This window comes from Hylobates moloch, unplaced genomic scaffold (assembly GCF_009828535.3).
Source record: "Hylobates moloch isolate HMO894 unplaced genomic scaffold, HMol_V3 SCAFFOLD_1, whole genome shotgun sequence".
NCBI lineage: Eukaryota > Metazoa > Chordata > Mammalia > Primates > Hylobatidae > Hylobates > Hylobates moloch.
The window spans coordinates 124083354-124110940 of record NW_026652276.1 but is presented as its reverse complement, the minus strand read 5'-3'; the positions used below and the strand labels follow the sequence as shown (position 1 = coordinate 124110940).

General features: G+C 51.5%; 1 protein-coding gene across 2 annotated transcripts; it reads left to right on the top strand.

The window, feature by feature from the left end:
* Positions 1-1161: 1161 nt before the first annotated feature.
* On the top strand, positions 1162-27587 carry RAMP3 (receptor activity modifying protein 3). Of its 2 annotated transcripts, XM_058432153.1 has the most exons (4): positions 1162-1262; positions 20678-20810; positions 26494-26757; positions 26969-27552. In XM_058432153.1, exons 1-3 carry the CDS (start codon positions 1205-1207, stop codon positions 26747-26749), a joined length of 447 nt encoding a protein of 148 aa, XP_058288136.1. In that variant the 5' UTR covers positions 1162-1204; the 3' UTR covers positions 26750-26757; positions 26969-27552. The 2 variants fall into 2 exon arrangements, with proteins under 2 accessions (XP_058288136.1, XP_032614037.1); XM_032758146.2 differs by having other exon boundaries at positions 26494-27587.

The following is a 27587-nucleotide window of genomic DNA, read 5'->3' as shown; positions in this document are numbered from 1 at the left end:
GAGGGCAGAGAGGTGCCTCTAGTTGGCTCTCGGAAGTCCTGACCAGTGACAATTCTGAAGACACCATCAAGTGTCCACTGCAGCCAGGGCCTGTGCTAGGGGCTGAGGGTGACAGAGGCAACCCATCTGGCCAAGTGACGTGTGGCTGGAGAAACTGAGGCCCTCCTTCCCCTCAGGGACCCTGACACTCTTCAAGGCCAGGTCTTTGGTGGTGCCAGATACTCTCCTGTCCCTCGGTTTGCTTGTGGCTTGGTCCTTGGTGTGTGATATGTCTCTGTGTGTGTAGTTGCCACACCCTCCAGTCTCTCTCATACACACTGTTTCCCAAGCATACACTCACCAACACACCTTGTCTCAGACTCAAACACACACATGCCACACAAACACCATACATCACACATTCCATGCACACACATGCATCTACACATACCCCACATGCACATCACACACACATACTCGATGAACACTACACACACACACACACACACACACACACACTCCAACCTCCTTCATGCACTTTCCTGACCCTTGGAGACCTGACTCCTAGATGTGTCTCTGCTCAAAGGTCCTCTCCCTGCCTGGGGGCAGCTCTGGACTCTGGTCTACTTTCGGCCAGGGCACACCTAGCCCACCCCCAGGTCAACCTTCCTTCAGTCTACCCCCAGCCTCCTCTAGGCCATCATTAGCCCGCGCTTCATCCTCACCTCAGCTCCCTCCCCGGTCTACCCCCACCCTCTGCCCCCCAGCCTGGACAGAAGTTCCCCAAGTCCCTCCAGCCTGCATCCCAGCCCACCATCAGCCTGCCCCCACCCTCATCCCAGCTCATCTCCCAGTCTGCCCCTACAATCTGCTCCAAAAACGCTCCTTTGCAGCTCAGCACCCCAGCCCCGCCCTCAGAGCCCATTATCAGTCGGCACCCCACCTTACCCCAGCTCGTCCCCAGCTCGAAACCCAGCCCGCGCGCCACTCTCACCCCGCTGAGATTCCAGCCCAGACTCCAGCCGCCCCGGTCCCTCCCACCTGGCGCGCCTGCAGGGCCTGCACCCCACATTTGGAGGCAACGGGGCACGGCCGGAGGCGTGGTCTGGGGGGCGCGGCCTGAGGGAGGACCCCCTGAGGCCCCGCCCCACCCCAACCCCATCCGGGCGTCCCCCAGCCGCGCCCCCAGCGGGACGGAGCGTGACCCAGCTGCGGCGGGCCAGCCATGGAGACTGGAGCGCGGCGGCGCCCGCAACTTCTCCCGCTGCTGCTGCTGCTCTGCGGTAAGGGGGCGTCGGCCCGCACCCGGGGAGCCCCCACTCCTCGGGGTTCACAGGACCCGCGTGGACCCGCGCCTTCCCGCACCTGCGACGGGGTCCTTCCCTTGCCCCGGAGCTCGGGAGGGGCGCACAGTGACCCTGGCGGGATCTGCGGGAGGGTTCCACCCGAGAGAAGCTGAAGGCGAAGGACTCTGGCGGGCAAGGGAGGCACAGGGCCCCCTCCGGGGTCTTCCGACGGCGGGGTCCGGCAGCCCCCGCTCCTCCCAGTTGTGATGTCCCCCCACGCCCCGGTTCTGGGGTCGCCTCAGGGTGGGCGAGAGGAGGCGGACCAAGTCTGGCTCCTTCCTCCTTACCCCCCAGGGTGGTCTGTCTGTAAGGTAGTGAGCTCCCTGTCCTGGCATTGAGTGCCTGCCCACCACTCACAGGGGTGTGGGCGGGTGGACTCCGGACTGGGTAGCTGGTCCTCCCAGGGCCCTTCAGTGTGTGGACGCCTGTGTGTGTCCTGGAACTGGCTGAGAGGGAAGCGGGGCGACTCTCTGAGCCATCCTCTCCTAATGCCTTCTTCGGCAAGGAATCAGGACTCTAGGAAGAACCATTGCTCACAAAATGGAAATAGATTAAACTAAAAGCTTGTTTTGAAGTACCTTGCTAAAGAAATTATCCAAGAAAAAGTAAAAGATAGAGAGAGAGAGAATGTGTGTAAGGGCTGTTGGGGAAGAGTGCTTGCTGAGGGCTGGGGTCCACTAAGCGATGACTGAGCCTGGCCAGTTCTGGGGGGCCACTGGTGATGGAGGGCCCTGGCCTGGTGGTCCCCAGCTTCCCTGGCTGTAAGATGCAGAGTTGGGCCTGTTTTGATGATTGGGGATTTGGTAAGGGAGGTGGGAAAAGGGTGGACCAAACTCAGTGGTCATTTTCCTTCCATTGAAGAGGTCTTGGTATGCAGAACACGTGTGGCTGCATTTGGTGTTCCAGGGCTGGAGCCTAGGATGTGGTGGATTTTGTGTTGAAGTGCAAAGGTGCATGGCAGCTTCTGAAATCAGGAGCATGCTGATTTGGGGTTTCAGCAAAATCCCAGTGAGCGCCCCTTAGGTGGAGATCTTGGTCGCTATAGTGGAAGGAAGGTCCTCTGAATTCATTCTGGGAGAAGCTGAGGCTTTCCTGACCATCTCCAGTATCGAACTGAGAAGGACCACAGGCTTCCGCCTGCACAGAATCCCCCCTCTTAATAATCCTGTCTCTCGTGGACCCGGTTCCTGAGGGCCACTTCTTTGTCCTGTTGTGTTGGTCCTGACTGTCCCCCTCCAATGGGACATGGGTTCATGCTCCCTTGTCAGAATAGGGACCAGGCCCAGCTTCTCAGCAGACCCTCCCAGTGTTCGACTGGCCAGAGTGAGATTCAGAGAGAGGTAAAACTTGCTCATGGTCCCAGGCTGATGTGTCAGAGGTATCCAGGACTGGAGCCCACATCTGCCCTGGATGCTGCCGTGTCTGGAAGGAAGGAGCTGGGTGGGTTCCTCTTGAGTGAGGACTGGCTCAGGAGGACCAGCAGGGAGGGTGCTGGCCTCTGGGGCTTCTTTGAGAATTCCAGGCCTTTTTCCAGAAAGCATTTGATGCTGTGTGGGGCTGTGGGGATGCGAAGTCCAGCAGGTGTCTACTCAGCAGGACGCTTTGCTGTGGTGCCCAGCTCTTGACTGGACTCTTCTGGTCTGGGTGAAAATCCTGGCATGATCCCAAGATCATAAGGCACTCACTGGCCTCAGTTTCCCAGCTGCAATGTAGATGTAATAATAGCAACCTGTAAAGGGCTGCTGAGACTGTCAGTTTGATTCCATTCAGTTTAGTCCGTATCGCCTTGTGTTGGGCATGGGATTGTGGGGTGGAAGGGTTCATGCTTAAACAAGGGGAGGTATGGGAAGGCACCCACCAGTGACTGCACTGGGCCTCATGAGGCTCACTCACAGCACCCAAAGATGGAGCACCATAGTGTGTGTGTCTGTGTGTGCAAGCATATGAACATGGTACCACCATTTTTATCATTAAATGATGTCCTGCTTCCATGTTACCTGTGGTCACATTGATTCTACTGAATCAAGTGGGCCCAAAGGCCGTGGTTGGATAGCAGTAACTCTGGTGAATTAAAGACTTGGAGGTGGCTGGCCGGGCTCGGTGGCTCACGCCTGTAATCCCAGCACTTTGGGAGGCCAAGGCAGGCAGATCTTGAGGTCAGGAGATCTAGACCATCCTGGCCAACATGGTGAAACTCCGTCTCTCCTAAAAATACAAAAAATTAGCCGGGTGTGGTGGGGCATACCTGTAGTCTCAGCTACTCGGGAGGCTGAGGCAGGGGAATCGCTTGAACCTGGGAGGCGGAGATTGCAGTGAGCCGAGATCCGCGCCATTGTACTCCAGCCTGGTGACAAAGCGAGACTGCCTAAAAAAAAAAAAAAAAAAAGACTTGAAGGTGGTGATTGGCCAAGAAGAGGCCCATCGATTTTTGGCCCTGGAGGTTCCTTGGAGGTTATCTGACCTCCATGCTCTTACCTACTCTTCATAAGGAAACAGAAGTCTGGAGGGTAGAGAGGAAGTTGCCCAACCATAGAGACCAGGGGCAGAACCGCCCAGAATCCACAGCCTCCCAAGGTCGACTGACCGTGGCCCATGGCAGCCACTTGCCAGTCTGGTCGATGCTCTTTCTGTCAAGGAGAGGGAGAGTGCCTGTGTTTCATTTCCAAATGACTAGCCACAAAAGCCCTTTCTTGCGGAAATGCATCTGTTTGGCTGTTTATCATCTCTCGGTGGCGTCTGGAAGTCCCTGAGACAAAAGAAACACAGGCCGGCATGTTCTTTGTTTCCCAATGAAACCAACCAAAATGGATTTCTATTTTGATTCAGTTCCTGCGTCCTTTACTAATGCAGCCAGTAGCTTGATTGGCAATGGCCCTCTTTTGTGCTGTTGCCAGGAATCTGTCTTTACACCATTGTTCTAACATTGGGTGGGTTGTCAGGTTTTGCTGGGAGCCGCTCAAGCCTCATGTGCACTAGCAGTGAGCTCCCTGGGGAGGGCACTTGGTTTCTCAGGGTGCCTGCCTTGTGCAGGCCCAGGGCTGGTGCTGTCACAGGCATCCTCATAGCACCTCCGTGGACAGAGAAGTTATCCCAGAACACCTGCCTGAGGATGGCATGTGGTCCTCAAAGGCACATTTACAATCTGCCTGGGCCAGGTCCTTGCGATGGGGCATATGGAGATTCTGGAGTATGTAGAGATTTGGGGCATGCAGAGATTCAGGGAGGGGCATGTTGTCAGGGACCCCTCCTCTTTAGATAGCTGTGCCACCTGGGTGGGTATTTGTAGAGCCGTGGGGGAGGGGCTGGGCAATGCCCTGGCACTGGGGGTGGTGGGGAATTGATGCTATCTTTGCCTGGCTCAGTGAGAGAGATCAGGGGCTCAGGGAGAATAATAGTTGCCTGAGGGTAACGGATACTTATCAGGACCTTGTCCCAGAGCTGTGTTTCAGAGCATCATGGTTAATGTGAAAATGTGGCAGACACAGGGCCTGTGTAGGAAGGTGGGCTGTAGGAACAGCCATGACTTGGGCTGGCTGTGGCAAACACCTCCTAGGAATGGGCTGGGGAGGAGAAGGCAGTGGTTCAGATTCATTCTGACTTCCAGGACTAGGAGAAAGGAAGGAGAGGAGAGGAAACAGGGGAGGGGGATGAGGGTAAAGAGGGACAGGGGAAGGAGGAAGAGAGGAAGAAGGGGAAGGAGGGGGAGGCGGAGGAGGAAGAAGAACTGGGCTGGGTCTCGGTGGTCTGATAGGTGACAGAGCAGGCTTAGGGGGCACCAGGCCAAGGGGTCCAGGTCTAGGGGTTCAGATTTAGACCTAGGAGTCCAGGTGGACCAGGCTGCAGGTGTGGGCACTGGCCAGGAGGGACAGGGTGGGGCTAGCCTGGCTCGTGTCCATTGGGATGGTGGGCAGAGCTCAGGAGACCCACCCAAGGGTGCTGAGAGAATCTGTTAGGGAATGATGCCAGACCCAGGGTTGAGGACAGGAGCTGGATGAGGAGAGCAGCTAGGTGAACCTTCAGAGTCCAAGGCAGGGGCAGCTTCAGGGTGAAGGTGCACAGGCCGCCTTAGTCTTCGTGTGGCTGCATGTGGTCCCTGGGGCTGGCACCCCTTGGTCACTTATGCCAGGGCTGTCTTTTCGCCTGCAGGCAGGTGCAGTTGAGCAGGGTGGCGGAGGGAGGCCTTAGGAAAGTTGCTTTCTTTTGGGCCTCCATCGCCCCATCTCTAAACTGAGGGAGGTGGTGAAGGAGGCATGATGTTTTTCAGGCCCTTCCCAGGATCAATGCCGACCTGTACTCCAGAATCTTTTGCAGAGCCCAGGCTTGGCATGGGGCTTGGAAGTGCCCACTGGGAGAGAAGGAAAGGAAGGTGGGGATCGGGGACCTGGGCTAAGTGGGGCCACTCCAGCCAGGAGCCCTCAGGGCAAGGAAGTGAGCCTTGGATGCAGCCCTGCTTGGCAGACCAAGGGTGGGAATTGGAGTGAGGGTGTCAGTCTGAGGCAATGGTGACATGCCACCTGGAGACAGCTCTGTGGGCAGGTGGCCTGGCTTTGAACCTTGACTCCCCTGACTCGTCTAATTGAGCAGGCAGCTGACCCACCCTGCCACAGGGTTTCAGTCTTTAAGTACCTGCCCTGTCTGGCTGTTGTAGGGCTTGGTGGGTTGGGCCACACTTAGAACAGGGCATTCAGGGAGCACTGGTCAGTACTGAGGGAGGTGGAGAGCCTGGCTGAAGGGAAAGAGAAATGGGGCAAGGGTCTGCCAGGTAGGTGCCACTGGTTCTGTTTCTGAATGGGGACATTGAGGCTCAGAGGGGCAAGTGAGTGAGTGTCAGGGTCGGGGCAAAGCCGAGGTGAGCACCTAGAGCCTTCTGGCTCCTGCTTGCTGCTCTTCCATCCCCCATGCCCTTACTCCTTGGAGTGTGGTCCTCGGACCTGCAGAAGGGGCTTGCCTGGAGCTTGCAGAGATGAGTGCTTTGGACTCCAAGCCTGCTGAACTGGAATCTACATTGCTTGAGGTCTTCAGGTGATGGCCTGCACATCTGAGTGGAGACACGTTGCTTTCCATCTCTCAGTCTCAGCCTTGATCCCACGTCCAAATCACTTGGAGGTTTTAACAAACATGAATTCTTGGTTTCACACCCCAGAGGCTCCCATGCAATAGGCCTGGGCTGTGGCCTGGGTGAGCCTATTGTGCAGTTGACTCTGCTGGGTCTGTCCTATCTCTGGTGGCTGCCCTGAAAGATGACAGTGCCCAGAGGAACTAGGGATAGAGCCCCCAAGCCTCAGGGCTTTCTGGGTGGGTTCATGAATGGTGGTCCCTACCAGCCTTATAGAAGAATGGCTTCACTTTTGAGTCTCTTATTGCTTATTGGTTCCTTCAAAGCACTTCAGAGTCTAGAGCTGCGCTACAAGAGAACCTGGGGTCAACAACTTGGGACACACAGAAATGGGAGCTGCTGGTGTCCAGGAAGGAGGCTGTGGTGATGGGGGACAGTCTGATTGTGGAGGAGGAGGGGCAGGTGCTGCCAGCAGCCAGAGGGTCCTGGAGCAGCAGCTCATGGGTGGGGCAAGCTGGAGGCTGGGGTCAGCAGTGGTGGCAATAGGAAGTTGGGGCCCGATGGAGGCTAACCTTCACAGAGATTTTGTAGGTACACAATTATTAACCAATGAAAACACACAGATTCAGAATCACTCTTTTTTACAGACGGGGAGACAAAGGCCCAGAAAGGTGAAGGGCCCTGCTTGGAGTCACACAGCAAATCAGGAACCAAATGGGATGAGGTCTCTGCCTTCTGGCTGCATGCCAGTGGGGCATCTGGAGGGTGGCACGGTCAAGCTTCAGAAGGACATGGGCTTCCCTTCCTGCAGTGATGGTACAGGCTTCTCTTGAAGGGATGCCAGCTTCAGTCCTGGCTGGTGCTTGCCCAGGATTCCATGATGTGAAAGCTCAGAGGGCCTATTTGAGTTAAGTGGGAGAGTACTGTGGCTGAAAACCCACTTCTGCCTTTCTATTAGACTTTAAATAAACTCTGAAGACCTGTACATCCTGCTCCAACCTTGCCCTGGGTCTACCTTTCCAAAGTCACTTCTTCTTTCCTTTGTGCCCACAATGGTGTGTACCCCACCCCTCCACACACAGTATACCCAGCTCCACTGTGCTCCTCTCTGTGCCCTGGACACCTCTGTTCCTCCTCTGTTCATGTTTTCTAATAGCTTCCTGATGTTTATCTACTTGTTCTGTGAATTATTGAGAGAGGAGTATTCTCCAATTATCTGCTGGGTGTGGTGGCTCATGCCTGTAATTCCAGCACTTTGGGAGGCCAAGGCGAGAGGATCGCTGGAGTCTAGCCTGGGTGATATGAGATCTTGTCTCTACAAATAACAAAAAAAACTAGCTGAGTGTGGTGGCACCTGCCTGTGGTCCCAGCTACTCGGGAGGCTGGGGTGGGAGGATTGCTCAAGCCCAGGCAGTGAAGGCTGCAGTGAGTCATGATCGCACCACTGTGCTTCAGCCTCGGTGACAGAGTGAGACCTTGTCTCGAAAGAAAAAAGAAAAAAAAGAATTCTCCAATTGTAATTGAGAAATTGTGGATTTGTCATTTTCTTCTTGTAGTTCTGTTTTTGCCTTGTGTGTTCTGATGCTGTTATTAGGTGCATACATATTTAGGATTGCTATGTCATCTTGATGAACTGAGTCCTTTATTGTATTGAAAAGACCCTCTTTATCTCTAGTAATATTTTTTGCTCCAAAACATACTTTGTCTGATATTAATATAGCCACTCCATCTTTCTTTTGATTAGTGGTAGCAAGATGTGTCTTTTCCCACTCTTTTATTTTGAACCTATTTGAGTCTTCATTTAAAGTTGGATTCCTGTTGGCAGCCTACTGTTGGACCTTACTTTTTGTTCTTATTTGACAATCTTTGCTTCTTAGTTGAAGTGCTTAGACCATTTACTTTCAATCTGATTATTGATATGGTTAGATTTAAATCTACCATTGTACCATCAATTCTTTTCCTCCCTTTTCTCCTTTCCTGCCTTCTTTTGGACTTAGTATTTATTATTATTACTCCATTTCTTCTTCCTCTTGCCCTTCTCCTCCTCCTCCATCCTTGTTAATTGGATGTAATTCTTTTTTTGTTTTGTTTTGTTACTCCAGTGGTTGGTTCAGGGTTTATGGTATACATCTTTAACTTATCAATCTGTCTTCAGGTGACATTACACTGATTCATAGATAGCCTAAGAACCTTCCATTTCTCCTCTCCTGAACTTTATGCCATTGCTGTCATACATTTTACTTAAACCAAAGTTATAAATATCACAACACATGATTATTATCTTTTACAGAATTTAAACATTGAGAAAAATTCTATATATTTACTTACATAGTTAAAATTTCTGATGTCCTCCATTCCTTTGCATAGGCCCATATTGGCTTCTGATAGGCTTTCCTAAACATTTCTTATGGTTTGGGTGTGTAGGTGATATTTCCTTTCACCTTTTGTATGTTTGAAAAAGTTTTTATTATGCCTTAAAAAGCCAGCATTATTGAGATATAATTCACACGCCACACAATTCACCCATTTTAAGTATACATCAATATTTTTTAGTACATTCCTAGAATTTTGCAACCATCACCATAATCAATTATGGAACGTTGTTGTCACCACAAAAATAAACCTCCTACCCATTAGCAGTCACTCCCTATTTCCTCCAACCCCCTTAGCCTTAAGGAATCACTAATATGTTTTCTGTCTCTAGATTTGCTTATTCTGCACATTTAGTGTAAATGGCATCATATAATATGTGAGATTTTGTGACTGGCTTCTCTCACAGCAGAATGTTTTTAAGGTTCATTCATATAGTGGTATGTTTTAGCACTTCACTCTTTTATGTACAAATAATATTCTATTGCATGGATATACCACATTCTAGCCATTCATCAGCTGATGGACAGTGTTTTGTCTTTTGGCTATTATGAATAATGCCTTTATGAACCTTCTTGTAAAAATTTGTGTGTGAACATGTGCGGTATAAATTTAGGAGTGGAACTGTGTAGTCATATGGTAACTCTATGTTTAACATTTTGAGAAACTGCTAGACTAGTTTCCAACGTGGCTGCTTCATTTTACATTCCAATCAGCAGTAGTATATAAAGGTTCCAATTTCTGCATGTCCTCACTAACACTTTTTTTTTTTTTTTTCGAGACAGGGTCTCATTCTGTTGCCCAGTCTGGAGTGCAGTGGTGCAATCATAGCTCACTGCAACCCCAGACTCCTCAAGCCATCCTCCCACTTCAACCTCCCAAATGTGTGGGGTTACAAGTGTGTGCTATCACGTCTGACTGCCTTTTTGATGATAGCCATTCTGGTGGGTGTGAGTGGTATCTGATTGTGGTTTGATTTGCATTTCCCTGATGGTTGATGATGTTGATTGTCTTTTCATGTGCTTATTGATCATTTATATATATTTTTGTAGAAATGACTATTCATATCCTTTGCCCATTTTTAATTGGTTTTTCCCTTTATTATGGAGTTGTAAGAATTCTTTGTGTAACCTGGATACAAGTCTTTTATTAGATATACGTCTTGCATATATTTTCTTTCACTCTGTGGGTTGTCTTTTCACTCTCTTGATGCTATCCTTTGAAGTACAGAAGTTTTAAAATTTGATGTGTCTAGTTTATCTATTTTTCTTTTGTTTCTTGGGTTTTTGGTGTCATGTATAAGAAGGCTTTTTCTCACACAAGGGCACAAAGATTTTCTCCTGTATTTTTCTTAAAGTTTTATTTATTTATATTTTTATTTATTTATTTTTTGAGACAGAGGCTTGCTTTGTTGCCCAGACTGGAGTGCAGTGGCACAATCTCAGCTCACTGCAACCTTGGCCTCCCAGGTTCAAGCGATTCTTGTGCCTCAGCCTCCCCAATAGCTGGGTAATCTAAGAGTTTCATAATTTAGCTTTATAATAAAGCTAATTTAGTTTTATAATAAAGGGATAATGTAGGTCTGTGTTCCATTTTTTTTTTTTTTGAGACAGAGTCTTGCATTGTTGCCCAGGCTGGAGTGCAGTGGTACGGATCTCGGCTCACTGCAAGCTCTGCCTCCTGGGTTCACGCCATTCTCCTGCCTCAGCCTCCCGAGTAGCTGGGACTACAGGTGCCCGCTACCACGCCCGGCTAATTTTTTGTACTTTTAGTAGAGACGGGGTTTCACCGTGTTAGCCAGGAAGGTCTCGATCTCCTGACCTCGTGATCCGCCTGCCACGGCCTCCCAAAGTGCTGGGATTACAGGCGTGAGCCACGGCACCCGGCCTGTGATCCATTTTGAGTTAATTTTCGTGTATGAGGTGAGAAGGGTCCGACTATTCTTTTGCAAGTGTATATCCAGTTGTCCCAGTACCATTTGTTGAAAAGAGTATTCTTTCTCTGGTGAATTGTCTTGGTACTTTTGTAGAAAATCAATTTATCATAAGCGTGAGGGTGTATTCCTGGACCCTGAATTCTATTCCATTGGTCTATTTATCTAAACTTATGCCAGTACCATGCTATCTTGATTACTGTTGCCACGTTGTAAGTTGTAAGATTGGGATGTGTGAGTCCTACAACTTTGTTCTTTTTTTTTTTTGAGACGGAGTTTCACTCTTGTTGCGCAGGCTGGAGTGCAATGGCGAGATCTCGGCTCACCGCAACCTCCGCCTCCCAGGTTCAAGCGATTCTCCTGCCTCAACCTCCCGAGTAGCTGGGATTACAGGCATGCACCACCATGCCCGGCTAATTTTGTATTTTTAGTAGAGACGGGGTTTCACCCTGTTGATCAGGCTGGTCTCCAACTCCCGACCTCAGGTGATCCACCCGCCTTGGCCTCCCAAAGTGCTGGGATTACAGGCGTGAGCCACAGCGCCTGGCCAACTTTGTTCTTTCTCATGATTGTTTTGGCTATTTTGTGTCCCTTGCTTTTCCATAGAAACTTTAGGATCAGCTCATCAATTACTGCAATGGGCCAGCTGCGATTTTGATAGGGATCGCATTGAGTTTGTATATCACTTTAGGTAGTACTGATATCTTAACAATTAAGTGTTCCAATGTGTTAACATAGGATGTCTTTCTATTTATGTAGGTCTTTTAAAATTTCTTTCAATAGGCCTGGCATGGTGGTTCATGCCTGTAATCCCAGCACTTTGGGAGGCCGAGGCTGGTGGATCACCTGAGGTCAGGAGTTCGAGACCAGCCTGGCCTACATGGTGAAACCCTGTCTCTACTAAAAAGACAAAAAATTAGCTGGGCATGGTGGCAGGTGCCTGTAATCCCAACTACTCAGGAGGCTGAGTGAGGCATGAGAATCCCTCGAACCTGGGAGGCAGAGGTTCCAGTGAGCCGAAATGGCGCCACTGTACTCTAGCTTGGGTGACAGAGTGAGACTCTGTTTCCAAAAAAGGAAAAAAAAAAAATTCTTTCAACAATGTTTTATACTTTTCGGAGTACAAGTTTTGTACTTTTTAATTATACTTGTTACTAAGAATTTTATTGTTTTTGATTGTATTGGAATTGGAATTGTTTTCTTTGTTTCCTTTTTGGATTATTCATTGCTAGTGCACAGAAATACAACTTTTTTTTTGGGTTAATTTTGTACCCTGCAACTTTGCTGAGTTAGTTTATTACCTGTAACAGTCTCTCTCTGTGTGTGTGTGTCTGTATGTTGATTCTTTTAGATTTTCTACATATAAAATCGTGTCATCTGTGAATAGAGATAGTTTTACTTCTTCCTATCTGACTTGGATGCCTTTTATTTCACTTCTTGCTTAATTGCTCTGGCTAGAACTTCCAGTACTTATGTTGAATAGAAGTGGTGAAACCAGGCATCCTTGTTTTGTTCCTGATCTTAAAGGATAGCTTTGTCTTTCATCATTGGTTATGTTAACTCTGGGCATTTCATATATGGTCATTATCATGTTGAGGAAATTCCATTCCATTCCATTCCTAATATATTGAGTGTTTTTTAATCATGAAAAGACATTGGATTTTGTCAAATGCTTTTTCTGCATCAATTGAGATGATCATGTGGTTCCCCCCCTTCATTTATTAATGTGATATATTACATGAATTGACGTTCTTATGTTGAACCACCCTTGCATTCCTGAGATAAAACCTTCTTGGTCATGGTGTATAATCCTTTTTATATGTTGCTGGATTAAGTTTGCTAGTATTGAAGGTTTTTACATATATATTCAGAAGCAATATTGGCCTATAGATTTCTTTTCTTATGATGTTTTTGGTTTTGCTGTCAAGATTATACTGGCTTCAGAGAATGAGTTGGAAGATGGGGAAGTGCTGCTTGTTCTATTTTCTGGAAGAGTTTGTGAATGATTTCTGTTAATTCTTCTTTCAGTGTTTGGTAGAATTTGCCAGAGAAGCCATCTATACCTGGGATTATCTTTGGGAGAAATTTTAAAATTAAGAATTCAATCTCTTTACTTAGTATAGACCTATTCAGATTTTTGATGTCTTCTTGAACCAATTTCAGTAGTTTATGTCTTTAATAGTTTCCTAGGTTGTAACAAAGTACCATAATCTGGGTGACTTAAAACCTGTTCTGGAGGCCAGAAGAACCCAGGTGCTGGGCAGTCCTTTCCAGGCTTTCCCGAACTTCTGGTGGCCCCAGGCGTTCCTTGGCTTGTAGTAGCATCACTCTCATCTCTGCCTCCATCTTCACACTGTTGTCTTCTCCCTGAATGTCTTCACGTCATCTTCTTTCTGTGTGTGTCTTTTTCTGTGTCCATATTTCTCCTTTTTATAAGAATATACCAGTCATGTTGGATTAGGTCTACCCAAATGACCTAGTTTTAATTTGATTACCTCTGTTGAGACCCTATTTCCAAGTAAGGTCAGAATCTGAGGTGTACTAGGGGTTAGGACTTCAGTATATCTTTTTTAGGGGAGACACAATTCATTCCATAACAATGTCTTACTAGGAATTTGTCCGTTTTATTGACATTATCTAATTTGTTGGCATATAGCAGTTAATAGTATTTGCATATAATCTTTTTTATTTCTCTAACACAGGTAGTGATGTAGTGATGTCTCCTCTTTCATCCCTGATTTAGTAATTTGAGTCTCTCTCTTTCTTCCTGGTAAGTCTAGTTAAAGATTTGTCAATTTGTTGATCTTTTAAAAGCTTTTTTATGTTTTTAATGAGCTTTTGGTTTTGTTGATTTTTTTCTACTTTGTAGTTCATTAATTTCTCCTCTAATCTTAATTTCTTCCTTTCTTCTGCTGTCTTTAAGCTTAGTTTGATCTTCTTTGCCTGGTGCCTTAGGGTGGAAGGCTAGGTAATTGATTTGAGATCTTTCTTCTTTATTCTTTTTATTTTATTTTATTTTTTATTTATTTATTTTTGAGACAGAGTCTTGCTCTGTCACCTAAGCTGGAGTGCAATGGCACAATCTCGGCTCACTGCAACCTCTGCCTCCTGGGTTCAAGCGATTCTCCTGCCTCAGCCTCTTGAGTAGCTAGGACTACAGGTGCATGCCACCACGCTTGGCTAATTTTTTGTATTTTTACTAGAGATGGGGTTTCACTGTGTTAGCCAGGATGATCTCGATCTCCTGACCTCATGATCTGCCCGCCTCAGCCTCCCAAAGTGCTGGGGTTACAGGCGTGAGCCTCTGCGCCCGGCCTTATTTTATTTATTTATTTTTTTAGAGACAGAGTCTTGCTCTGTCACCCAGGCTGGAGTGCAATGGTGTGATCATGGCTCATTGCAGCCTTGAACTCTTAGGCTCAGGTGATCCTCCCACCTCAGTCTCCCTGTTGGCTGGGACTGCAGGTGTGCCACTATGCCTGGCTAATTAAAAAAATTTTATTTTGTAGAGATGAAGGTTTCGCAATGGTGCCCAGGCTGGTCAGGAACTTCCAGCCACAAGCCATCCCACCTGGGATTCTAAGAGTGAGTGACCATGTCCAGCTTTTTTTTTTTTAAATATAAGTTTTTACAACTAAAAATTTTTCTCTAAGTACTGTTTTAGCCGCATCCCTCTAAGTTTTGGTATGTTGTGTCTTTTATTTTTATTCATCTCAAAACCATATCTAATTTCCCTTGTGAAATTTTCTTTGGCCCATTGGTTATTTAGGAATGTTGTTTATTTTCTACATATTTGTGAATTTCCCCAAATTCTTTCCATCTTTGATTTCCTTCTTTCTTTTTTTTTTTTTTTGAGACAGAGTTTCACTCTGTTGCCCAGGCTGGAGTACAATGGTGTGATCTCGGCTCACTGCAACCTCTGCCTCCTGGGTTCAAGCGATTCTCCTGCCTCAGCCTCCTGAGTAGCTGGGTCTACAGGTGTGCACCACCGTGCCCTGCTAATGTTTGTATTTTTAGTAGAGATGGGGTTTTGCCATGTTGTCCAGGTTGGTCTCGAACTCTGGATCTCAGGTGACCTGCCCACCTCAGCCTCCGAAAGTGCTGGGATTACAGGTGTGAGCCACCATGCTCAGCCCTATGTTTGATTTCTAATTTTATTCCACTGTGGTCAGAGGACATTTATATAATCCTTTAAAATCTATTCAGGCTTTAATAAAGTCTCATGTCTTTTTTGATTTTTTTTTAAAAATTATTTTAGTCTAATAAAAAATTATTTTATTTATTGTTATTATTTTTTGAGACAAGGTCTTGCTCTGTCACCCAGGCTGTAGTGCAGTGGCATGATCATGGCTCACTGTAGCCTCAAACTCCTGGGTTTGAGCAATCCTTCCACCTCAGCCTCCCAAAGTGATGGGATTACAGGTGTGGGATGCCACGCCTGCCTCCATTGTTTTTGATAACACCCTCAGGCATGGACTTCTGTCCTGTTCCAAATATAGTCAGTCCCTTCTGCAAGAGCTATGGAAATATCTGTCTCTTCTTACAGCCTGCCTCTTCCCCTGTGCAGGACCTGGCACTGCATTGGACTTGGAGATAGGACAGTGGCCTGCTTCTACCAGAATGACATCTCTGCCCCACAAGCAGGCACCCATGAGGGAGACTGTAGTACCTGATTTTGGCTTTGCTCCTCCCAGTGTGGAGCCTCCATCCTACCCGTGAGCTGGGGTGGGGTGGTTGGGGCCCCAGTACTCTTGGCCTGCCATGCCTGGCGCAGAACCTCCACCTTAGAAGTGGGGACTGGGAGGGGCAGCGAGCCTCAGTCCTCTAGGCCTCATCTGCCCAAAATGAAGAGACCTCCTACAACATGGAGCTGGGAGGGACATGCCTGCTTGTCCCAGGATGAAACTGTAGCCCAGGACTGGGAGCTGGGGTAGAGAGAACCTCCACTTGTGGTTGCACCCGCTGGAGTAGAGAGAGGCTCTACAACCAGAGCTGGGGTGTGGAGTGAGAGCAGGTTGTAGCTCAAATGTCACAGATTCTCACTATTCTTCCTGATATGTGGTAGATTTTCTTGAATAACCTTCTTCATTTGATGTGTGCCCTTAGGATGAGCTTCTCACACCACCATCCCCGAAGGCTGTATCCCCTTGTTGGGTTTCTTTTCTTTTCTTTCGACAGAGTCTAACTCTGTCACCCAGGCTAGAGTGCAGTGGCACGATCTTGGCTCACTGCAACCTCTGCCTCCTTGGTTCAAGCGATTCTCATACCTCAGCTTCCCGAGTAGCTGGGACCACAGGTGCATGCCTCCTCTACTGGCTAATTTTTGTATTTTTAGTAGAGACAGGGTTTCACCTTGTTGGGTCGTTCTATTGAGGTTATACTTAGTTGATTTTTGATTGTGAGCTGCTCATTTTCCTTGGGAAGTTAATTATGGCAGCTTTCTGAGGGCTGCAATGATGGTGCCTCCCTCTAGAGAGGGTTTGGGTTTATTTGCTCCTGCGGGGGCCTGTCCATGATGATCAGTTTAAACTTGGGGTTTCCCTGGGTCCATCCAGGTCGTGTGAATTTGGGCTGTGAATCCACAAGAAGGTCAGCTTGTGCTTATGACCTCTCAGAGAGGGGTCCCCCTCCCTGCTCAGTGGCTGGTCCCATTCCTCCTACTTGGACGAGGGTGAAGAGTTATTTCTGGTTCACCTACCTCTGATTGTCAGTTTATGGGGCCTTTCATTAGACTTGTCATCTTGGCCTTTATCCGCCCCCAGTTTTCCAGGCTGGGAAGACGCCTCCAGGGCAACAAATCCATGGCCCTCTGGGTTCCACTCCGTCTAGTCTTTAGCTTGATAATTTCTTGCCATCTCGTCAGCTTCTTGATGATTTTGTAAATGTATGGTTTATATTTTATCCAGGCTTTCAGTTGTTTTCAGTAGAAAGTTTGTCCAGACATCTGCCATATGACTGGACATGGAAGTATGTCTGCTTATCTTCTCTACAAGGATATAGTGAGGCTTGTATAAGGCTTTTACAAAATCCACACTATAGCTGCAGGCGGTGTCCATCAGAAGCTGTGGGTGGTGCCCAGGTGTCAGGACCCTGGGCTATTGTCCAGGCTGCTGCTAACAAACTGGGATTTTGGGTGAAGGATGTGGCCTCTCTAATACTGCTTTTATGTAAGGAAGGACACGTGCCTTGAGGTGGTTGTGGGGACCAAGTGGGCTTCTCCCTGTGAAGGTCCCAGCTGTGTCTGTGGACAGCTGAGCAGGAGGTGGTGGGCAGTGGTTTTTACATCCAAGTTACCCAGTGCCCAGTGAGCCCTGATGGACTTTGGGAAATGGAGGAAACCCCAGCATGGAGCTGACTGCCCACTGGGGGAAACCTGTAGCTTTCCCTGTAGCCTCTGTAGGCTTCTGCCACTTCTGATAGTGTGGGGAGGACCACAAGGAGCAGAGCTGATTGTCCAGGGCACCTGCTTTCCCTTGGGGACTGTCAGCAACTTTGCCCACAGCTCACACTTCTTCAACTGCTACCATCCTGGGGTCCTCGCATTCATGGCACAAATGCTGCCGTGGACCTCCTGACACCAGGCTTGAGCTGGGAGGAGGACAGACACACATAGCAGAGCCTCAACAGCAGGGGCGCAGTGGGGCCCAGTCGCCAAGGAGAGGGGTGAGGTGGGGGTGTTGGTGGGGGCTGTGGATTTCCTCCTAGGGAGATGGGAGTGGGCACTCCCAGCTGAGGAAATGGACAAGGCCCAGTGAGAGCAGACGGGATGGGGAGCACTGTGCTTTGGCTGGAGGAGTGAGCCAGGAGGGTCTTGAGTACTGTGGGTGAAGACAGCAGGCCCGGCATGCACAGATGACTACCCCAAAGCTGTGTGACCCTGGGAGACACTTAATCTTTCTGGGCATCAGCCTCTCCATCTGTGTAGTGGGTGTTATAGTGCCCTTGGGGGCCGCTGTGAAGCCTGGGACAGATGACAGGGGCCTAGGGGCCAGGGAAATTACAGGCTGGGTCCTCAGAGACCTCCTGACTCCCATGGCCTCAGCAAGCCCTCACGTGTGCGGCTGGCCACTGTCCCCACACTGGCTGCTGTTCTTGGCCCATCTCTGGGCCATTGACTGGTATTTGCTGAAGCCATGTTGCTTTGGGCACCTGGACCCATCTTGCTCCACGCTCCTCCTGCTACCCGGGCAGCTCAAGTCCTCTTAGGTGATCCCAATGGGGCCTGTGCATTTTTTAGCCCCCTATAGCCACTGCACCATCCCCTTCAGTGGTCCTGATGCAGCCCTGGTCATGCCCCCTTCCCACCACTGACATCGGAGCTCAGGTCTCCTTCTGTCTGTGGCTGCCTGTATGCGCAGCCCCTATATGGCCTGTGCATCTTGCTGAGACTTCCTGACACTCTGTCCTGGGTTCTGCCCCATCTATTATATGCTCTATCTTCAATCACTCCCCTAGTTGGACTGAGATCCCTGTGTCTTCCTCTTGCCCCCTGGACCCCAGATGGCAGGTCCTCTGAAGACAGGAACCACACCCTCTCCATCTCCCCTTGTCCAAGGATCCAACACAGTCCGCAACACATGATAGTGGTGGTCCAGCATGTTTTGCTAAATCTTTGGATAAATTTCACTGGGGTGACAGTGGGTACTGAGCCACCATCTCCATGTGCAGGCCCTGTGGGACCATGTGGGGGACCTGTGCTACATGCGGGGATGGGACAGACACAGAATGAGCACATGGCTTTTCTGTGAAGAGAGGTGAGCACCCCAGAGGCTCACTCAGGGGTTGGGGCCCTAAGTGGGATGTGTGGCCTTTCAGAGAAGCCAGGCCTGCAGCTGTGCTGATGAGACAAGCGAACATGGGGGTCAGGGACATTCCAGTTGCTGGAAACCATGCAGAGTGGCCAGAAGGCCCTGAAACACCTGTTCTGGGAGAGCCAGTCACTGACACTGTGTCCAGGGGCTATGGTGGTGACTTCACCCAGCCTGTGTCCTTGCCATCTGCTTACACATGGCAGCAGGCCGACCACTGAGCCACAGCCTGTGTGCTTCCCATCCCCAGGGTTCCCTGGGGCCTCAAGATGCCCTGGGTCCTGGGGAAGCTTGCATGGACAGAAGGGGAGATGCGAGTGCCTACACAGGCTTCTCAGACCACCTGCTGGGACCTGCGAGTCCCCTGTCCAACTTTACCAGCTGTGACCCCCAAGGGCCCTTCTCAGTGCTGTCAGCACTGAGGTATAGATTTGGGCAGTCACAAAGGGAAGAAGAGGCCTTGAGTCTGGGAACCCACGACACTGAACAGCTGGCAAGCCCTTTTGTGTTCTCCTCTGTGGGGTTCCAGTTAACCCTTGTCCTCCGTATGTGCTCCAGGTGTCCTGCTGCAGGGGGGTGGGGTGGGCTGAGCATGCCAGTTCTCTTAACCCTGGGATCTGGACCCCTCCAGCCTTCCTTTGGCCTCAGGCAAGCCACTCACTTTTGCTGGCATCAGGCCCTTGTTCAACCAAGGGGCTCCCAGGGTCTTCCCTAATGTTAGGATTAAGCAGGCTATGCCTCTTGAGGAGTGTCTGGGATGCTGTGGTCTGGTGGAGCAGGTCATCGCACCAGAAGGTGGTCCTGTCTAAATGTGCCATTTCCATATTAAAGTGACTTATTCAGCACTTGCTCAGTGCCCAGGGTGAGCCGCACACAGAAGAAGATCAGACTCTGAAATGCTCACTGCTTTCCCTGTCATTCAGCCAAGACTTACTGAGGGAATGAATGAATGATACATTCCTAGAGGTGGCACTGAGCATTTCAGACCTAAGTTAGCCAGCTCAACCTCCTTGTGAGGTGGGGCCTGTATCCCTCATCTTGCAGATGGGGAAACTGAGGTTGAGCTGGTAACCAGTGAAGTATGGGTGTGAGCCAGGTCTGTCCTATGTCAATCTGGAACCATTTTCTTATCTGCTTCTTCGTGGTATTTCCTCTAGCCCAGCACCGGTCACTGGAACACAGATGACAGGGCTGTGTACACACATGCACATGTATACATACACATACACACTAAGATGTAGATGGCAGGGCTGTGTACCTACACACACACATACACACACACCAAGACACAGACAGCAGGGCTGTGCACACACACACACACACACACACACACACACCAGACACATATGCCTGGGCTCTGTCTTGAGTATATGATGAGCACCAAAGCAGAGGTCAGGTGAGGGAAGTTTAGGAGCAGGGAGGTCCTGTCATCTGGAAATGGGATGACCGTGGAGACAGGCCCTGAAGGACAGGGGGCATTGCTCAGTGGGAGGGAGGATGTTCTCCATGGGGAAATGTGTGGAGCAAAGGCGTGAGGAGGAAGGGGAGGGAATGTTTTGGTGGGCAGAGGTTGGGAAGGGCAGTGGGGAAATCCTGGGACAAGCAGCTTGTGTCAGACCCCGAGAAAGTCCAAAGGACTCATTCCCATTGCTGGGAACATGAGTCCCTGCAGTGGCCTCAGCCCCTGGTTTCCCAGAATCGGAGGGGGGCTTTGACCCGGAGGGGGTGGTGCCCTCCTCTGGCCTGGAGCCCTCCTCTGCCACCCCTGCAGGCAATGGGATGGTCCCCAGGTCTTAGAGTCCTCAGGATGTTCCCAGGCCCTGGGACTCCTAAGCTGGAACTGGAGCCTCTTTACCAGCCCTGATCTGCCTGACACCCTCTCACCACCTCCCAAGGAGTTTGGCCCAGGGTCTCACTGCTTGATCCCTCCCTGTGTCACTGCCTGTGAGGCGGTGAAGTGAAAAGGTGGACTTGTCCTGTCTTGGGGACAGGTACCGGTGTGGAGCCTCCTTTCTGCACTGACAGGTAGGTCAGGGTGGAGGGTGAAGGACTCCGCTGGAAAGGTCTCAGGCTTGCAAACGGAGCCTTGCTAGTGAGTACTCAAGTTATGGCCCCTCGGGCCTCCCCTGTTCTGGCACCCCCAGTGTGAACTGCAGTGGAATTCTTATGGCTGTCCCCTCTCCAGGTGGATGTCCCAGAGCCGGCGGCTGCAACGAGACAGGCATGTTGGAGAGGCTGCCCCTGTGTGGCAAGGCTTTCGCAGACATGATGGGCAAGGTGGACGTCTGGAAGTGGTGCAACCTGTCCGAGTTCATCGTGTGAGTGCCACTGCTGGGCATGGGATTTGCTCTGACCACAGCGCTGCCCACTGCCCAACCACTGCCTGACCACAGCCTGACCGCACTCTACCCAAGGCCTCACCCATGCCCCACCCACAACCCACCGTAGGCCGCCCACAGCCCTTTTATGTGCTGCCCCGCACTTTGCCCAGGGCCCAAACCACGCTCCTATTCATACTCTGCTCTTGGCTCTGGCCACCCCACCCATATCCCACTGGCACATCACTCACAGCCCTGCCCATGCCCCGCCCCTGCCCACGGCATTTGTGCTCCCCATACCCACAGCGGGTTCCCAGCTTCCTATCCCCCATTCCGCATCCTCACTCTGATGTTCTAGCAATTCTACACTGTGCCTCTGCTTCTCCCTCTCCTCTGTTATTTGGGAATCTTCCCCATGCCTGCTTTTCCTCCTGATCCAGATTAGTGCCCTGCCCTGGGAGTGTCCAGTTCGGGGGTTCCCTGGCCTGGGGGTGCCCTGTCTGCAGGGTGCTCTGCCTGGAGGTCCCCTGCCCGGGGAGTGTCCAGTTTGTGGGTGGCCTGGCCTGGGGGGTGCACTCTCCCAGGGGCGGGTGCTGCCCTACCCCAGGGGGTGCCCTGGCCTGGGGGATGCCTTGCCTGGAGGGTGCTCCGCCTCTCCTTAACAGCTAGAGCTGGGTGGACATTGTCATGTGTGTCTTTCTTATAGCACCAGTCATGGCTGGGTCTGTCCTCAGTGGTCAGAGGACTGAGAGGAATTGGGTTCCATTGGTTTATACCAGGTGTAATTGTGGACCACACCTTGTGGTGAAGGGAGGGCCCTTTGTTCTAGAAGCTTCTTAGGTTTTTTATCTCCTTACCTCCTTGGAAATCGCTCATGGCTTCACAGTCCTCTGCCCCACCCCACTCCACCTCTGGCTTTGCAGTCTTGTGCCACCCCCTGGTGGCTGCTGCCAGACCCAAAATGTGCTGGCCTCATGCTTTGGCATGTTAGCACCCCAGCCCCTGCCTTCTGTAGAGACACTGACCATGGCCCTGCCCCAGGAAGCCTCCCTGGCCCTGGCCATTCTGGTGGCCCAGCAGATGGGGGCTCCTTGAGGCTGTCACATCTGCAGCCCCACTGTGTGGGGGAACTGCTTGCTGAACCAAGTGGAATGGAATTCTGAGTCTGCTGGGAAGGGGTGCTGGGATTCAGGAAAGGGTTTTGCAGGCTCCTCCTGGTCCTTAGTGAGCCTGGACACAGGCCTGGAATGGACCCACGGGTGGCGGTGGAGTCAGGGAAGAGGAGGTCATAGCTTCATAGCTTCTGGTCTCGCTCCTCTCTGTAACCTGCTAAAGCCTCGGTAAATAGACTAAATAGAGACGTCCAGCCCTGGTTTGGGAGGACAGGAGTGGAGGCAACCCAGTGGGCATTTAGGAGTCAGCGAGTGAGTGGGCAAGAGCCACTGACTGAGTGCCCTTCGTGAAGTCAGACCTGATGCTGGAAAAGGGGAGCTGGGAACAGCCAGGTTAACATTGTGGAGGCCTCCCGAGACCCGGCCGGTAGCACCAGCTCCCAAGAGAGGGGCAAGAGTGGCTGATTAGCAGTGAGGTGTCCAGAGCCCTCCTCCACCCCAGCTGGACACTAGAGGTGTATTCTTGGAGCTGGTGACACCAGGGTTTCTGGGCCTCCCCACGTAACTGAGAACGTGGCACAGTGTCCCAGAGAGGGAGGCTGGAGAAAGCGGCTGATATGCATTATCTTTTGCCACTGGGTCCAGGAGAGTGGTCTAGGGTAGGATTGGAGCTGTCCTTTCTGAGGAGTGAGACCAGCCAAGAGGAAGGGCCTAGAAGCAGTGACGCCCTCCAACCCCTGTAAGCTCTGGGGACGAGCTCTTCTGCAGGGTCCCAGTGTCTCATCAGCTCTCAGTCCCCACTCCCAGTCACGAGTGTCCAAGCAGGGTCCCTGGAAATCTGATCTAAGGCTCTGACCCTGAAGGACAGAGACCAGAGAGATGGAATCAAGCAACCCCGGGGGCCATGCACCAAGAAGAAAACTCCAAACGTCACGACTGATATCTTCAGAGGGCAAACAACTATCTCTCATGTGATCAGTGAGAACAAAGAAAGAGCTTTAGAAATGGAGGACACGATAGAAGTGAAATGGAATAGAAAGGTTGGAAGGGAGATGTTGAGGAAATCTCCCAGGAATAGGAGAGATAGAGAGAAGATGATTAGGAGGTCAGTGGTCAGTCCAGGCATAACACCAAGATAGGAATTCTAGAAAGAGAACAGGAGAATGGAGGGATAAAGGGCTCTCACCAGGGGCTGAGGGCATGAGCTTGCAGCTGGTGAGGGCTTGCCCAGTACTGGCAGAAGGGAGGAAAATGTCCCATATGGACCCTGGAATATCAGAGCTGTGGAAACAAAGGAAAACTTCTACAGCTATCCAGAAGGAGGAAAAAAATGAGCTCCAGGTTGGAGATGAAGGGATCAGAGGCCTTCAGGCTCCCCCACCGCAGTCCTGGAAACCGAGGACTGTGGGATGCAATGACCTGAGGATTTTGGACTGTGATTTCTCAGCTAGTGTGCTATTTCCCGCCAATTTGTCCACTAATTAGGGAGAAACGAAAATACTGTCAGACATGTGGCACCTCCAGCATCTTATTCCCACGTACCTTTCTCAAGCTCTGGTGGCTGTGCGCCAAGGTGTGGAGCAAACCACGACAAAGGAAGCTGTGAGACTTGGGGAGCAGAGCCAAGGCAGGAGAGGGAAGCCCCAGGGAGGGTGGTGCCCCAGTGTGGCAGCACGCCCTGGGTGGAGGCAGCCTGGCCCACGTGGAGGTCACCTGATGCTTATCTGACATGGCGACTGCCTGCCCAAGCCCTGCAGCCCAGCTCAGTCGAGAACAAAGGACACCCCTCTCTTTCCCCTGAATGTTCGTTCTGCTTTGGTCCCCACTGAAGCAGGGTGGGCCTTGGTGAGCTTAGAGGAGAGGTGGCTTGCTCCCCTCAATAGGACTGGTCCACATGACGGCCCCATCAGGAGTCATGGCTGGGAAGACCCTATTCCCCAAACTCGCCCATGGCCTGCCTGTGGCCTTCCCTGGGGAGGGGTCTCATTGCCCCTCGGGGCAACCAAAGTGTGTCCTCTCCTGGGAACCTCCCTCCAACAGCAGCAATGGGCTCCTTCTGCTCCCAGTTAAGGAGCATTGCTATGGGATTTCCAAATGCAACACTATATTGCCTGGGAACACACACTCAGGTGGTGAAACAAAGCAAGGTGGGCAAACACCCCAGAGGTGGGTGGGGGGAGAGGGAGTCTGACTGGGGGTTTGCCCGGCTTCCAGCCTGCTGGGCTCCTCTCCTTCCCATCCTGGGTTGTGGTGCATCTTTTTTAGGGAGAGTGCTCTGGGGAGCCTGACTGAAGGAGGAGTGGGGAGGCCCCAGATTATCCAGGGGATGAATAAATCATAAGTAGTTCCCGGTTTTCTAGAGAAGCACTGAATGTGGACCTCTCTAGATATGTGACAAAAATGTAGATTTTGTGGATCCACAGAGATGGGTGCTGTGCTCAGCTCTGCCCCAAACCTAACAGCTGGGGTGGGCTCACTCCATGACCTACGCTGTGCCAGGCACTTGCTGGGCCACATGGACCTCAACTCATTTGGTTCTCTCAACCACCTGATTGGATAAGTGTTATTAAACCCACTTACAGATGAGGAAACTGAGGTCCAGGGAGGATAAATGACATGGCCCATATCACAAAGATGGTGAGTGGCTGAGCTGGAGTTGGAGAGGCCCTGCCACGTTGGCTCTGCAACCTGAGCCTGAAGCCACTGTCCATGCTGTCTTCTGGGATTACCTCTGCTCCGTGGGCTTCTCCATGTGGCCTAGCTTTGGCCGGGAGTGGGGCTTTCAGCCCTGCCTCACCTCCTCTTGGGACGGTTCTGGGGCTGCACATCACTCCTCTTGCCCTGTAGACCCACTGTCCACAGAGGGTCTTCTCCAGGGTCTGTCTGACTCATCTCAGCCCTGGGGATGGTTGTTGGGGGTGGCATTCCTGGGTAGCAGTTCAGTGGAATGACTGGAGACACAGAGGTTACCGCATGTGATTCTCATCACACACATAGATGCTGGGAACTTCTGAAGGTGAAGGCTGTTGCAGTGTTGTTAGACGGCTCCCCAGCTCCTGGATCAGCTGGCGGGGGGTTGGGGTGGACAGCAGGCCACTGAATCTGAGGCCCTGTGGGAGAAGCAGGTCAGGGGAGATGAGGGTTTGTCCATGGACCTAGCTGTTGAGGTGTCTCTAATGCCTGGGCATGTCTCAGGCACTGCATTGTGGCTGAGGCCCAGGAGAGCCAACAGCTCTGTACTTGGATTCGAGGCTGTTCCTTTTGCTCTGGCTGTTCTCTGCTGACACTACCTGGAAAGGCACAGGTGTGTGTCTGACCTACATTTCAAGGTGCTGAGAGCCAGCCTTGGATCAGTCAGGAACTGGGCTGAGTGACTGTACCTGGGCATCCCAGACCCTTCCTGGGGCATGGGGTTGGGAGACCAGGAGAACCCTGGGTGGAGTAGGTCAGAGTCCCTGTTTCCTACCCCTTTCTGATGCTTTGGGAAATCTACACCCAGATGATGTTCCATGCAGGAAGCAGCTCTTTCCTGTGGATGGGCCAGATCAGTGGCTCCCTCCTGGGACAGCGCAGGAAGGAGGAGATGGGCTACTTTCCCATGGAGAAGCCAAGGCAGGACCCTTCACACTCCTGCATCTGTCCTCATGCAGCACAGACGTGGGGAAGTGCTAGCCCTGCACAGAGGGGGTGGCATCTGGGCAGGAGTCCATCTAGCTTTGTCTAGAACATCCTGAATGAGTGGCTGCCACTCTAGGCCTTGCAGACCCCAATGACAGGGAGGTCATCACCTCCACAGGCTGCCCATTGGACCAGGTGGTGGCTGGGAAGTCCGTTATGCTGAATTGACCTCTGGGTCTTGGTGGCTGTAGCCCTTGGTCAGCATGAGGACTGTCCAGAGCCTGTGCTTGGCGGGCATGGAGCATCATGGGTGGTTTGCTGAGTGCCCTTCCCATCTTTAATCTCATGGACAGGGGGCCCCACAGGAGGAGGCTCCACATGTCCTGCTAGATGGGGCCAAAGGAGGCAACTTCTGAGTAGGAGATGAAGAGGCAGGGACTGGGGCTCACAGGTCTGACTCTCACTTGGCCACCACCTGGCACATGAGGGCAGGCTGACTTGATTAGGAGGTGGCTGGCCCCTGGCCTCAGAGAGACCCTCCTCTCGGGCTCTTAGGGTATCTTGGATGATGAAGGCTTTGCAGGTTCAAGTGGCCGTGATCCAGGCACCCTTTGGCCCTGCAGAAGCATGGCTTGGTGTGTACTCTGGGCAGACCTGTGTAGTGCTTGGAGGTCCAGGGAAGCTGGGCTGAGACCCTGGATCCTGGGAGCTCATGGCCTCAAAGGCAGCAAGTCATGGTCATTGTGATGCAAATGTGGGCAGGGGACACAGGGAGTGGGTCATGGGCACAGATGACCCTGTGGCCAGAATGGGGATTTTCCAAGGCTGGGCTGTGAGTAGGTGGCCAAATGGGACTGTACCCAAACCACCCCACCCATCTTCCTGGCCTCAGGTCAGGGTAGGTGTGAGGGGAGATGGCGAGAGCCTGGCTTTCACCTCCTCTGCTTTTGCAGGTACTACGAGAGTTTCACCAACTGCACCGAGATGGAGGCCAACATCGTGGGCTGCTACTGGCCCAACCCCCTGGCCCAGGGCTTCATCACTGGCATCCACAGGCAGTTCTTCTCCAACTGCACCGTGGACAGGGTCCACTTGGAGGACCCCCCAGATGAAGTTCTCATCCCGCTGATCGTTATACCCGTCGTTCTGACTGTCGCCATGGCTGGCCTGGTGGTGTGGCGCAGCAAACGCACCGACACGCTGCTGTGAGGGTCCGGGTGAGATGGAGTGGGTCACACCTGGCAAGCTGGAAGAAAGTTCCCTGGGGATGGGAGAGCGGGTGGGTGCTGCCAATCTCCAGCTACTGTGGCCACACCCCACCTGGTCATGGGCAGAACCCTCCCTTCCTGGGCTGACCTGCTCCCTTGAGGCCAGCCTGCTCCCTGGCTGAGGCTCAGGCTATCCGCCCAAGCTCTTTGCTCGTTCTAGGGCCAGTGGAGGAAAATGTGATAAGGCCAGAGCTTGTGTGCTGGGCACAGAAATCACCTGCTGCATCCTGTGCTCCGCAGGCTGGGCCGGAGCCTCTGCCCGGAGGTGTCTATGCTATTTCTTAGCACAGAATCCAGCCTAGCCTTAGCCGCAGTCTAGGCCCTGCTTGGACTAGGACTCCTGGCTTGACCCCATCTCTGGTTCCTGCCCTGGCTCCTGCACCAGCCCCAGCTCCTGCCTACATCCAGGCAGAAAGACAGGCAGGGGCTCTTGGAAGACGTTCCATGCTGTGACCTCCGAGCCCTCCTGGTGGGAAGACAGCTGGAAAGGCTGGGAGGAGAAGGGAGGGGCTGGGGGTTCCCAGGAGCCATGCATGGCCTGCAGAGTCCATTCCATCACGATGCTGTGCCCACTATGGGCTGTGTCCATGACGAGAGGCTGGAGTGGGGGTGTGTTAGAGCCCCTCACCTGGGCTTGCTGCGCGGATGGGGCCTGGGCCTCCTTCCTACAGGGGCCCCTCTGTGGGTGAGGAGCCCTCTGGAATGGCATCCCATGAGCTTGTGGCCTTTATCTGCTACCATCTGTGTTTTATCTGAGTAAAGTTACCTTACTTCTGGAA